The 12,400-nt window shown below is 56.2% G+C and overlaps 1 protein-coding gene across 4 annotated transcripts in view; it reads right to left on the bottom strand.

Moving 5' to 3' along the window:
- Window positions 1-12,400, bottom strand: part of AGAP3 (ArfGAP with GTPase domain, ankyrin repeat and PH domain 3) — a 108,689-nt gene that overhangs the window by 52,043 nt on the left and 44,246 nt on the right. For all 4 annotated transcript variants that reach the window (XM_021538996.2, XM_021538997.2, XM_031503774.2 and 1 more), the window contains exons 5-7: window positions 12,165-12,306; window positions 10,731-10,865; window positions 7,818-7,945 (exon numbers count right to left, since the gene is read on the bottom strand). In XM_021538996.2, the coding sequence (XP_021394671.2) occupies window positions 7,818-7,945; window positions 10,731-10,865; window positions 12,165-12,306 (405 nt within the window). The remainder of the gene's footprint in view (window positions 1-7,817; window positions 7,946-10,730; window positions 10,866-12,164; window positions 12,307-12,400) is intronic.

Genomic DNA, 12,400 nt, shown 5'->3' with positions numbered 1-12,400 from the left:
CATGGAATCGTTTCAGTTGGAAGGGACCTTAAAGACCATTTAATTCCAACCCCCTGCCATGGGCAGGGACAACTTCCACTAGACCAGATTGCTCCAAGCCCCATTCAACCTGGCCTTGAACACTTCCAGGGATGGGGAGCTCACAGTCTATTGCCAGGCACTGCCCCTGATCAACAGGGGGGCTTGGGAAGCCTTTCACTTCTTACTGCTCTAGTGTTTTCACCAGTAAAATGTTCAAGTTCTGAAATCAAAGAGAAGGGCAGCAAATAGCCAGAGAAACACAGCTTAATCCCTTCCAAACACAGGTGTGGAACAAGACCTGAGGCAGCAGAGTCCCACGTAGCTGTGCCCAGCAGAGGGGCACAGCTAGGGCACCTCCACCTACTCCCAGAACACAGGATCAGGGTCACTCTCCTTGGGCAGTCACTCCCTTCCTCTCCACTGAGCCCCTGAGGCATGAGGCTGTGAGGCAGCCCAAAGCCTGCCAAGCTCCAAGTCCCACTCATCCATTCCCTGTCTCATGGGGACAGCCGTGATGCCAGTGGGGATGTGTGTCCTCAGGACTCCAGCCTTCACCTCTCCTGTGTCATGAAGCACAGAGTGCCACGCCCTGAGCACAACCTCTGTGTGAAACCCATCTCTGCTGCTGGTTTGGAGATCTCTCCGAGCACAGCCCGAGGCTGGCACACGCCTCCCGTGCCTGCAGACCACCACAGGCATGGCTGCAGTGGCCTGTGTCTGGGAACACAAGGGGCTTCACCAACACCTCACTGGACTTCAGAGCAAGAGGAAGATCCAACCGTGCAGCCATGCACCCACGTCACCAACACATCTCTTCCAGACAAGGCTGCTCACTCAGTGTGGGGTTTAGGGACCCCCAGAAACTATACTGGCATGGAAGGATTCCAGGTCTGCAGCCCAGGACACCTCACTATGACATGGCACATGGCAGCCCGAGCTCCCTGGCAGCTCTGAAAAGCATTTCACAAACACAGGGAGGAGCTGCCCCTAGAAGGGCAGGTGAGCTCCAGCACCCCAGAAGGGGCAGCCCACCTCCTCCCAGCTCCACACTTGCAGAGTGATGTTGGGAAGGATGAATAAATATGATTGCCTGGCAAAAGATTCACAATAGTACAGCCAGGATGAAAACAATCCTCCTTACTGGCTGGACAATACCCTTACCTACAGATAGGTCCAAAAGTCAAATGGACTGTTCCATCTCAACCCCCAAAATGTATGGTTCATTCCACACCTGTAACCCTCCCCTGAAACATCAAGTGTCTGTGACCCCATTGGCCCAAGTCTTGCTCCAGCCCACCTTGAAGTCCCCTGATAAGGGGTCTCTGAGGGGCCAGACGCTCTCTTGGAACTTCCCCCCTCTTAGGACCTCCACCATCTCCTAGAGCATCCTCTTGTCTCTCCCCTCCCCCATCCCCTCAAGCCTTGCCACGTGCTGCGTCTGGCAGCTCCAAGCAAGACCTTTCTCCATCCCTAATAAACCTGATATTCTAAGAGCAGCCTTCAGAGATCTCTCGTCTCCATTCATCTGTCCTAGAGCGCAGCGTTCCCTACAGAGTGGTGGCATCAATGGCCCAGTGACTTCCTCCATCCCGCCTACACTCTGAGCAGGAGTGGGGCCCATGCAGGGTGATGATCTGCTGAAGGGGCTCTGCAAGTGACCTCCATCCCCAGTGGGATCAGAGCCTTATTCTGAGACAAGCAGTTCAGAGAAGTGTGAAAGGGGCTGCACAGGCAGAGCAGTGACCATGACCCACAGCCCAGTCTCAGAGAGAGGTGCAACCTTCACCCAAGCCATGGATCCCCTCATCTTGAACAAGAGATATGGGAGAAGGCACACAATGAGAATTTAAGAGAGGAAAAAGCCACCCAAGCAGCATTTCAGTTTCCTCCTCATGAAGGCAGAGAAAGGAAAAAAATTCCATGTCGTGAGCAGGTGTGTGGCTCAGACCATCCCAGCCTGTCTGGAAAGAGGAACACTTCTGGAGTCCTGAAACACAGAACAAAAGGGAACCTGGCCTGGTTGTGCTTTTCCACAAGTACAAGAGGCTGGGAACTTTGTCCAGTTCTCCTGGGAGCTCCTCTGCAGGGTGAGGAACCCTGCACTGGACAAGAAGATTCTGCTGCCAAGTCCCAGGGAAGGGGAGACCACCAGGGACACAAAAGGGTGAAGCAACATATCACCTGCCAGTGGCTTCTGAACCTTCAGCAGAGAGAACTCCTGTCAATGCCGGGTCCAACACCCACGGAGGAGTTCTGCAGGTGCTGTGATCAGAAGAGCTGCAGAGAGCCACGGCCACCGAGTCACAGATGTCTGTGTTTAACTGGCTCATCACATGCCAACGAGGTCAAAGAAAGTGAAATATTCCAATGCTAGGAAGAGTAGGAGGATGCTGCAGCACAGACAACCTGCCACATCAACAGTGAGCTGGGCATGGCTGTTCCTCCACGACCAGCTCCTGGCCAGGCGTGGCGTGTCTCGGTGACCTTGGCTGCACGTTCAGGATGCTGTGACTGTGGGGAGGAGCCAGCTCCGAGGAGGCTGCAGAGTCTGAGCTCCTGCCAGACAGCTGGAACAAACTCTGTGGGCTGCTGGTGATGGACACTGAAGCATCAAGGAAGAAATTTTGCTACACCCTGGTTTATATTTTCCTGTGTCATTTCTGTCTGGCCAGAATAACCTTCTTCTGCCTGTAAGTCTGCCTGGTGTTGGAGCCAAGGTTACTGTCCTTGAGTGATGAAGGACACTGGCCTTTGAGCTTCCCGTGTCCTGCAGACCAATCCTCAGGAAAGGCTCTGGGGCTGGAGGAAGGCTCACATCAGGCTATGAAGGCAAGCTGCCACAAGTTTGGGGCAGAAGAGGAAGTCCTTCAAAGGTAGCAAGTGGCTCTGGCAATCCTGAGCCAATCCTGAGCTCTGCTGGAGTAGGGAGCTCCCTAACTTCTATGGGATCTAAGAACACAGGACAAATCTCAGGGATGTGGAAGAATAAGATGACAGGTCTGGGCCGGTACCACAAGCCTGCTGTGGTCAGGTACTTTGCTTGTGGACCTGAACATCCACCAGTGGCCACCACTGGAATATGAGAACACAGTGGGAACTGGAAACTTGGCAAGTGCCTGTGGGACAAATACTTCCCACTAGTGTGTAACTGGTGGAAGAGCATCAGCAGCCCACGGGTGCCTGGGAAGGGCAGAACTCAGCTGGAGCTCAGAGCAGTAATTCCTAGCGGAACAAGGCCCGAGGTGGAACAAGGAGTTTGGGAAGGGCTCTGAGTGCAAGAGCACAGACAAACAACAAACACCAACCCAGTGTCTGCAGGAAGAAGGAAGAAGCCAGAGGAGCATAAGGATGATGGAAAGTGGGCACCATGAGCCAGGCAGGCAATGGGACATGGGCTTCCATGAGGAAATGGCAACGCCCGCCGCTGCAGCTCCTGAACTCTGACGGAACGTGCCACAGCAGGCCAGTGAGCACTGTTACCAGCTCAGGTGAGCTGCCCCTGGGGCTTCATTTCACTTGCAAACTTTGGTTTTCCACCTCTTTCATCTGATCTCTCCCTGAAGTCTGGATGAAGGCTCTCCCAGTGCCCCCCAAGAGCCTGTGCAGGAAGGCAGACCGAGGCCATCAGAGAAGAGCCATCATACTGGGCAGCCCAGAGCACGGCAGGGATGGCAGCAGCTCCCAAGGCCCAGGGGGCACCCAATTCCCTCCACCAGCCTGTCAGGTACCTGCATTGGGTACCTGTGTTACCTCCTGTCAGCTGCTGGGAACCAGTTTCCTGGCAGAAACACAAACTGCCATCCCACAGCAAACACAACACTGACTCACCCACAGCCTGGGGAACTCCCAAAGGCACCCCAGAGGCCCTGAAGAAAGACTGAGAACGGGGCAGCAAAAGTGAGGAAATCAGGTAGAACAACTCTGCAGGTGTTGCAAGCACCCACTGGCCCGAGAAACTCCCATCCCCTCCCTGCAGGCAAGGGCCAGGAGCTGCCAGGAGGGAGCAAGGTGGGAGTCAGGGCCAAGTGAAGAGTGGGATTCCCAAACCCAGCCAACCCACCCACTCAGCAATAGGTGTGGGCAAGATACAGAGAGGAGAGCCCAAGGCAGCAGGCAAGAGCTTTCCCTGGGGCTGCTGGTTCTGGGGAATACCAGGTGCCTGCTCCAGCAGGTGCAGACCCACACCCCTCAAGCTGCTGGGAAGGCCAAAGGGACAGACCTGTGTCCCCAAGGGAATGCGGGACTCCAGGGCTGGCCGTGGCTCCTGCCATCCCAGACTGATGCTGAGCACGGCAGCCAGGGTCAGGGACCCACTGAGCACACCTAGTGACTCATGAGAGCTGCTGGAAAACCCTGAGCAGGGCTGACCTGCTCCTACAGCTCCCTTTCCCTCCCAATGGATGGAGCAACATCCTCCAGGCACCGCTGCAGAATAGGAGAAAAAACCCCAAACTCCCAAAGGCAGAAATGGGAGCAGAGCTTCTGGCTGGTTCCCAAGATCATCATGCACTGTGCAAGGAGACCAGGACACATCCACAGCAGCACTGCCCAGGAGAAGGGAATCCTCCAGACAGATGGCTAACAAGGACTCCCTCCTCTCCCAGTAACCACGCTGCACTGGTCCAACTGACAGACCAGACAACTAGTGGCCATGCCCAAAAAAGTTAGTTTGGCTCAGCCAGTAGCGTCAAGCTACTTCCAGAAGAATTGTTCCCTCTTCTGGAAGTTGTTCTCTTGTTCTGGAGAACAAGAGAAGGGGCAGGGCTGGGTCCTAGCTCCTACCTACCATAAGAAGCCCTTTGTGGGGGACTCCTTGTTCCCATTCCAAGAAAAGTGCCTTCTCAGCTGGCAGCTCCAGTGGACAGCGCTGTCCCCACAGTATGGGCCAGAGCAGGCCCAAAGCAGTACTGCCAATCCCAGTTCCAGGGGCTCCTCCTGTCCCTAAATGCCAATCCTGTTGTTCCAGGGCCACCTCCTGACCCCCAGATGCCAGTCCCAGTGCTCCAGGGACTCCTCCTGCCCCTCCAAGCACTAGTGGAAGGGAAGGGGATCCTTCTGTCCCAAGTGCATGTCTCACCTGTACGCACTGATGCCTGAGGCACAAGGCAAAGCTCCTAATTGTGTTTATTGTCTGGCTTCTCTCCACCTCATCACCATGTTAAGTCCTGTGCTCCTAAACTCTTCCTTGAGAGCCTTTTTCCTGTTTTCCCTGTGCCAGTTACTGCTCTTTGACTTGCAAAAGCAAATGAGAAACCCTGGTGAGGCCCTCAGGTATGACAGAGTTCAGCTCAGCTCCACAAACACCTTGTCACCCTCCCACTGGTCCTTCCTGGCAGGGCGAGCCCATCCACCCCCTCCCAGAGCTGCCCCACCGTGTCCTGCCGGGCCAGGAGCATGGGACACCAGGACACTGCTCCCCAGTACCCCCCTGGCACGGTGCCCTCCACGTGGGCAGCCTGAGCACACACCTGAGCATGTGGGCTGCTCTGCCCACTTCCCTGTCAGAACCACCAGGTGGGTCAATTTGTTTCCCAAAGCCACTTGGATTTTCCCTGAGGACAGCAGGGAGCAGCTCCAGAACTCACTTCTGAGACCATGCAAGAACAGGCAAACACTTCACAGCATTTTAGGATCACTCACCATTGCTTCACTATTTTCAGAAGGGTCCTTAGTAATGGGGGAGAAACATGCAAACACCAGGGGCTGGTGATGGGACCACACAAGAGCCAGGAGCACAAACTGACTTTGGTCACCCTTATGGGGCCAGGTTTGCCGAGGGCAGGGGGGCACTGGGCGGGCACAGAGCAGGCCGGCGGGGCACGGGCCATCAAGCAATCCCTGCGAGCTGCACACTGCGTTACTTCCCTTCACAGCTCTGCTTCCCACCACAGCTCCCTACGTCCCTCCAGCCAAGCCAGGAGCACAGCAAGGTACAGAGAGCAAAGGTCTGTCCCCGAGCAGGCAGCCAGAATTCACCTCTACACAGACGTCGTCTGCAAGCCGTGCTGAGAGGTGCTCTGTGGGAAGGAAAGGAGAGGAAAGCAGGGAGGGCTCTGAGCAAACTCCTCACAAAGCTCATGACGTGCAGTTAGAAAATTCTTCCAAAATTTGCTTCCCTGCAGCCAGTCCTAAATCCACCCCTTTTGTTCAGTGCTGCCTTTCCTTAAGGAGCTCTTTGATGTCACACCTGTGTATTTTAGGTCAGGTTTGGCCTATCTCTGCACTCATTCCTCAGCTAAACCAGCCAAGTGCTTACTTTCCTCAGAGTCTCTTCCCTCCCAGCTGTTTTTGGAAGCAAACACTAAACAAGTGTCCAGCTCCCCTGAGAAATGCTGACCTTGGCCAGTAGCCTCTTGCTTCCCTTCCAGCACAGGCAGCCTCTCCTTCCCAACCAGACTCAAACTCTACACAATCTGCTAATAAAACCCTCAAATTACCAGAGACACTCAAATCTGTATTTCCCTTGGACTTTGCTCCCCACCTTGGATGTCTCCCCACTTGTCCCACCTCTCTGGACACAAGCACACTCTGACAGAACCTGGCTTTGCAGCCTTCCCCAGCAGCCCATCCACCTGCACACAGACTTTACCTGAACTTGCTGGTATCCAGGTGACATGGAGCACCAGGAAGATGCAGGCAAAAACCTGCACTCACCTACCTGCAATGCAGCTTTAGAAGCCTCTACAATCAGGTAGGCTGCAGATATGGCTCAGGGCTGTGCAGGGACAGGCTCCTGTGATGGAGGCCCAGGAGTCCTCCCAGGCCTAGGAGGCTCTGACACACCCAGAGCTTCAAAGGCAATCCCTTATGGAAAACCCAGCAGCTACATGTGCTGTCACTCAGTCAGAGGCAGATTTCCTGCAGCCCCTGTCACAGATCCTGTGAATCCATGTGCCACTTGCTGCAGAGATGGAATCTGTTGCCTTGAGTGCCCTGGGGAGCAATAGAGCCCAGGATCTCTGCTTTCTTCCTCACCAGTTGCACAGACAGCATTTCTGTGGGCACTGGGAATGTAGGAAAGCTTGAATGCAGTGAGGTGGCTGCCTGAAGGATCTCCTCCCCCAGCCCCTCACCACGGAGCCTGTCCTGCCTCAGCTCTGCTCCAGGATCACAGAACATCACCATCCTCCCCCCACCAAGACCTTGGCAAACCTTACCAACAGCACAGAGCCCTTCCTCTGGCAGAGGGGAGGGAACCTCCTTCCCTGTTCTGCTCCTTCAGCTCACACTGAAGCCACCTCTCCACATGTACGCCCCCTCTGTAGCCCTCAGATGCCTGTGCACACAGACCATCAGCTTCCTGGGTCTGGGGAAGCAGGAGCTGAGCAGCTGTGCCCACCCTGAGCTGCCCAACAGCTCCTACACGCCGCTCACGGCTCTGCTGCGTGCCTGCCAAAGCACCACGGCCTGGGCACCACCAGCCACACCCAAAGGTTTAGACATGAAACTTGACCTCAGGGCAAGCATCAAACCGTCACACGATCATAAAATCATGGAGCACTTCGTGTTGGAAGGGACCTTCAAGGACATCTCATTCCACCCCCTGCTGCGGGCAGAGACACCTTCCACTAGACCTGGCTGCTCCAAGCCCCACTGCTCCAAGCTGGCCTTGGATATTCCCAGGGACGGGGCAGCCACAGCTGCTCTGGGCCATGGGAGCAGCAGCAGGGTGACACCACAGAGCCAGCCCAGAGCAGCGCTATGAGTCTAGGGCTGAACTGCTGCCTGCTGAACTGAGGGTGTGGAGAGCACACCTCAGCAAGAGGTCCTTGGCTTTCCCTGCTCCCATTCCCCACCTGGTTGATGTGGACAGAAGGAATGGAGGCTGCGGACACAGATGAGTGGCTGGGTGAGTTGGGCAGGGACTTGCAGGGGCCGATGGAGAGCTGGTGCTTCTTCCGGAGAGCCACCACCTTCTGAGCCACTGGAAAAGGGAGAAAGGGACAGGGTCAGAGTCCACAAAGCAGTTTCCTCCCCCACAGACTTCTGGAGGGCTTCAAGGAGAAGCAGGCCCTTCCCCTGACTGATGTGCTGCCTGCACTGCTCAGGCTGAGTCCCCAGAGGCCACCTGCCCCCTCGGGCATCACACAGAACAGCAACTTCCCATGGACACCATGAACCCAGGCCTGCTGCAGGAGAGCCCCTGGCCAGCCCATCACTCCTCAGTCACCCCACACGGCAACTCTGTACTGGACTGAACTGCCTGGGCAAATGCCACCTCCATCGGTCTGGGCCTTGTGGGTCTGTAAAGGAACCTCCTGTGGGGCTGTCTGTAGAATCCTTGGTGGGTCACTAGGGACCTTTGCATGCACATCCTCTGTCCAGACTTGCAGTGCTGGGTTTGCTTTGCAGCACTGAGTGATGCTCAGGTGCTGGTGCTCCCAGTGACACTGGGCAGTGGTGCTGCTCAGGCCCTGCAGGCAGGGCACACCTCTCTGGTTGTACAGCACAGCTGAGTGTGGCAACCAGAGAAACCGAACAGACAGCTTTAAGGGATGGCAGAAATTATCCCAGAAAATCTGTCTGATGTTCAGGAAGTAGAAGAGCCTGGGCCCAGTACGCAGGAAGGTGAAGGTCACCTCAAGGTGCCTCATTTCAGGACTGGGGAGATGTTATCCCTCCAGTGTGGTCTCACTGGCCTCATGGTTAATTCCTCATTAGCAGCAGTGGTACCGGATAACTGATGGGCAGAGCCTCTGCCAGCCAGCAGTGGCTGAGGGCTTTGTCTGGCTGTTGCCTGGGGGGCTGAGCTCACAGCAGCCAGCACTGGGATGGAAGATGACCCCTGGGCAGGGGATCCAGAGCCTCCCGGGAGCTCACACTGGAGCCTGGGCCTGCAGCCCCATGTTTGAGGGGGACGAGGGAGAGCAGCAATGCACCCCAGCCACAGCTCCTGGGCCATGGAGCCGCTGGCTGTCCTCTGCTGCGCAGAGGAAAGGTGGGACCATGCACTTGCGATGTGCAGCAGAGCTGAAGCTCAAAAAGTGACCCACACCACAAGGCAGCACAGCTGCTGTGCCTCCTGCACCCTCAGGATCAGGGCTGGGTCACTCCTCCTCCTCCTCCTCAGGAACATCACCAAGGTGACCATGGCTAGGGGCTCCCTGACCTTTCCTTGGTATAGAAACACCCTTCAAATGAAGCCCAAGAACTGAGGCCCCCCACACCAATGGCTCCTTGCAAACTGTCCTGGCATCTGCTGAATCCGAACCCCAGATTTCTGCAGACAGGAATTGTGAGGGTAACCCTGAGAATAAAGTTCTTTAAGCAGACCTGACTGGAGCCAAGAGGGCAGAAGGCACATTCCACACCAGCCCCCACCTCGTGGGCTCTGCCATGAGGGGACCAAGCCAACCATCCCACAGGGCAGGCCTTCCTCAGGGAGTCCTGGAGCTGACCAGACACTGCAGGACACAGCCCAGGGCACTGTCCCTGCCTGTGCCAGGGCCACCATCTGGCAAGACCTGGCAATACCAAGATCCCATCCTCTCACTGCAGAAGTTCCTGTGACATCTGTGGACTTGGGAAGGATGGAGGAGCACAATTCCCAAAAAGCAAACAGCACCTCCAGGGGGAATTCTGCCAGGACGTGAGAAACCAGCAAGGAGGAAGCGACCCCTGTTGTCCTGCAGGGTGTCCTTCCCAAGGTGACCTTCAGCAGCCTGACTGCCCACACACAGCCTCGGCCACAAGAGCCCCACCACCATCAGGCCCACTGCAACGTGCTCAGACCAGAGACAGCACAGCTCAACCACACACCAGACACCAAGAGCTGCTCTGAGCAACAGGGCCTCTGCTGCTCCTGCCTGAGCTGTGGTGGCACAACAGCCAAGGCCACCCCGCCCTTGGAGCATCCCTGTGCAGTTGGTGGAGATGGACACCAGCTTTTCTGTCTTGGAGCATCCCCCACGCTCTGCAACACTACGTGCACATGTGGGAAGAGCTGTCTGTGAACACCAAGGGCCAGGGTGGTCACTCCCTCAGGCTCTCGTGCCAGCTCCCCAGAAAGGCCAGCGGCCACTGGGTGTGACCCAGGACAGTGGCAGGGAAGGGCTCTCTAGAAACAAAGGTACAGCACCCTCCACACAGCACAGGCCAGCAGGCAACCTCAGCTCTGGAAGCAGCCCTTCACACTCCTGCTGTGGGAAGTGGACATCCTGCCGGGCCTGCCTGGGCTAGGTCTGCTGGGATCCACGGTGGTGACTTTCGTGGAAGAAGTCGTAAAGGCAAGTCTGATGGAAACTGGATTGCCATGTGAGGAAAGGTCCTCACAGAGTCTGTGACTGCCAGGACTCCACAAGATCCCAAACCAGCTGCACCAGGATCCACCACATGCCAAACTAGCTGCATCATGACCACCAGTGCTCCCTAGGAAGAACTGCTTACCCACTCCAGAAACACCTCATCCCATCAGCTTCAGGCCATTCCGCCTTGTGCTGTCACTAGAGGGAACACACAATCTCCTCCAGGGTAAGCTCACAGTTAATGTAAGCAGACTGCAAGCCCCCAGGAGATGGAGCAGGTTCCCTGTGCCCCTCAGCATCACTGTGCTGCAGACCCCTCTCCAAGCCCAAGCAGGAATGCTCTCTCACACTGTTCCCATGAGGAACAGCTGCCCCACCCAGCTGTCCAGGTGCTGCTTTCCTACTCCAAAGGCAGCACGAGCTCCTCTGCAGGACCCCAGCACTGCCCGGACGCGGTGCAGTTACCGTCCTGGAAGACCCTCTCCACGTTCAGGCCGTAGGTAGCGCAGGTCTCGTAGTACGTGCAGCGCTTCAGATCATTGGAGAGCTTCCGTGCCCGGGAGTCGTCGATGACGCGGGGGTTGGTGGCACTGATTGCATCTGCAAGCCAAAGGGACAGGAGCTGAAAGGCAAGGACCCTGTCCCACCCAGCCACAGGTCCCATGACACTTCTGGCCTCCCTCCCTCTCTTCACACAGAGGAACCACCTCTGTAGCACTGTCCCATGAATGCCTGTGATCACAAATCCCACGTTTGCAGAAAAATGGATGAATCTCTGTAAATGAGCCTGACTCAATTTCCCAAACCACCCAGCCACCCACATTTCAGCAAGACAGAGGCAGAACACCTCTGGGAGGTGTGAGGACTAAGGCCAGGCAGCCCCAGCTGCCAAATAAAATGATTTGTCAGTCTCCAACATTTTAGGGCTCATGACCAAGCCCTACATATTAAAGAATACAAGGGACAAATCCTCCTGGTTTAACGAGAAAGTCTACTCTGCTGAGATGTCTCCACAGCCAAGGAATTCCTGGACAGCTCTAAAATACAGGCTCAATTTGTATCCCACATAGCCACCAAGTGCTTGCCTGTTCTGGAACAACATCTTTCCAAAGAGGAATCCAACTCCTTAAAGACAAGCCAGAGACAAGTGGAGGCTGTGAACAAACCTTTTTGGGTAGGAGATCTAGGACCTGCACTGTGAGGAAGCCCTCCTCCAGTTCTCCAGATGGTTGTGTGCTGTACTGAGGCTAGGACCTCACCTGGTTCTGTCTGGGACAACCGTGACCACTACCCTGTTACCTGTCCCACTCCTGCACCTCCACAGTGCATGCTGCCACCTCATTCCTGAGCCAAGATCATTCAGTCCCAAAATTCATTCCATGATCTCTAAATATCCAAAGTTTAACACCTTTGTTCTGCTTTTATTATGGGTGTCTGGAACAGACCCCCTGTGACTGCCACCCACTGCTCCTGCCTGTCTTCCTGGCCTCAGAGCTTCTTCCTGGCCAGGAACAGGTTACACAGAACTCAGGAACTGTCCTGCCAGGACAGTTTTACCCTACATCCATGTCCTGCTCCTGCTGTCTACTGTCACACAGAAAACTCTCCACCCCAGGCCCCCTCCTGCCTGTGCTGGCAGAGCTGGGGGAGGCAGCACCATGGTAACATGCCATTTCAAGAGGAAAGCGGCTCCCTGGAATGAGGCAGCTCTCTCTGGGAAGCTGAGATGGTGTGAGCAGGAACTGCCTCCTCAGGGCCCTGGGCTGGGGCCTCAGCACCGTCCCTCAGCCCCAGGTAAGGCTCACAGAGCAGGATGCTCCCGTGCTCAGGGGGCCAGTGGGACGGGCGCCAGTGCTCCCGCCCGAGGCTGGGGTGGGGGAAGCCAAGCGCCGTTCTCACCCTGTGTGCCCACCAGCACCATCGGCACCTCCGCCGTGTTCCGGTAGCTGCAGAGCCGCAGGTAGTAGTTGTAGACGGTCTGGAAGCTGATCTCATCCTCCAGGCTGAAGACAAACACCACTGCATCGACCCAGGCAGCAAACTGAGGAGACGCGGCAGGATTACCGCGCGGCCGGGCAGCTGGAGAGCCGGGCATGTGCCGGGCTCGCAGCGCCACCTCCCCCAGCCCCCGGCAG

Source organism: Lonchura striata, chromosome 1 (assembly GCF_046129695.1).
Source record: "Lonchura striata isolate bLonStr1 chromosome 1, bLonStr1.mat, whole genome shotgun sequence".
Lineage (NCBI taxonomy): Eukaryota > Metazoa > Chordata > Aves > Passeriformes > Estrildidae > Lonchura > Lonchura striata.
This window is presented reverse-complemented; position numbering and strand designations above follow the sequence as displayed.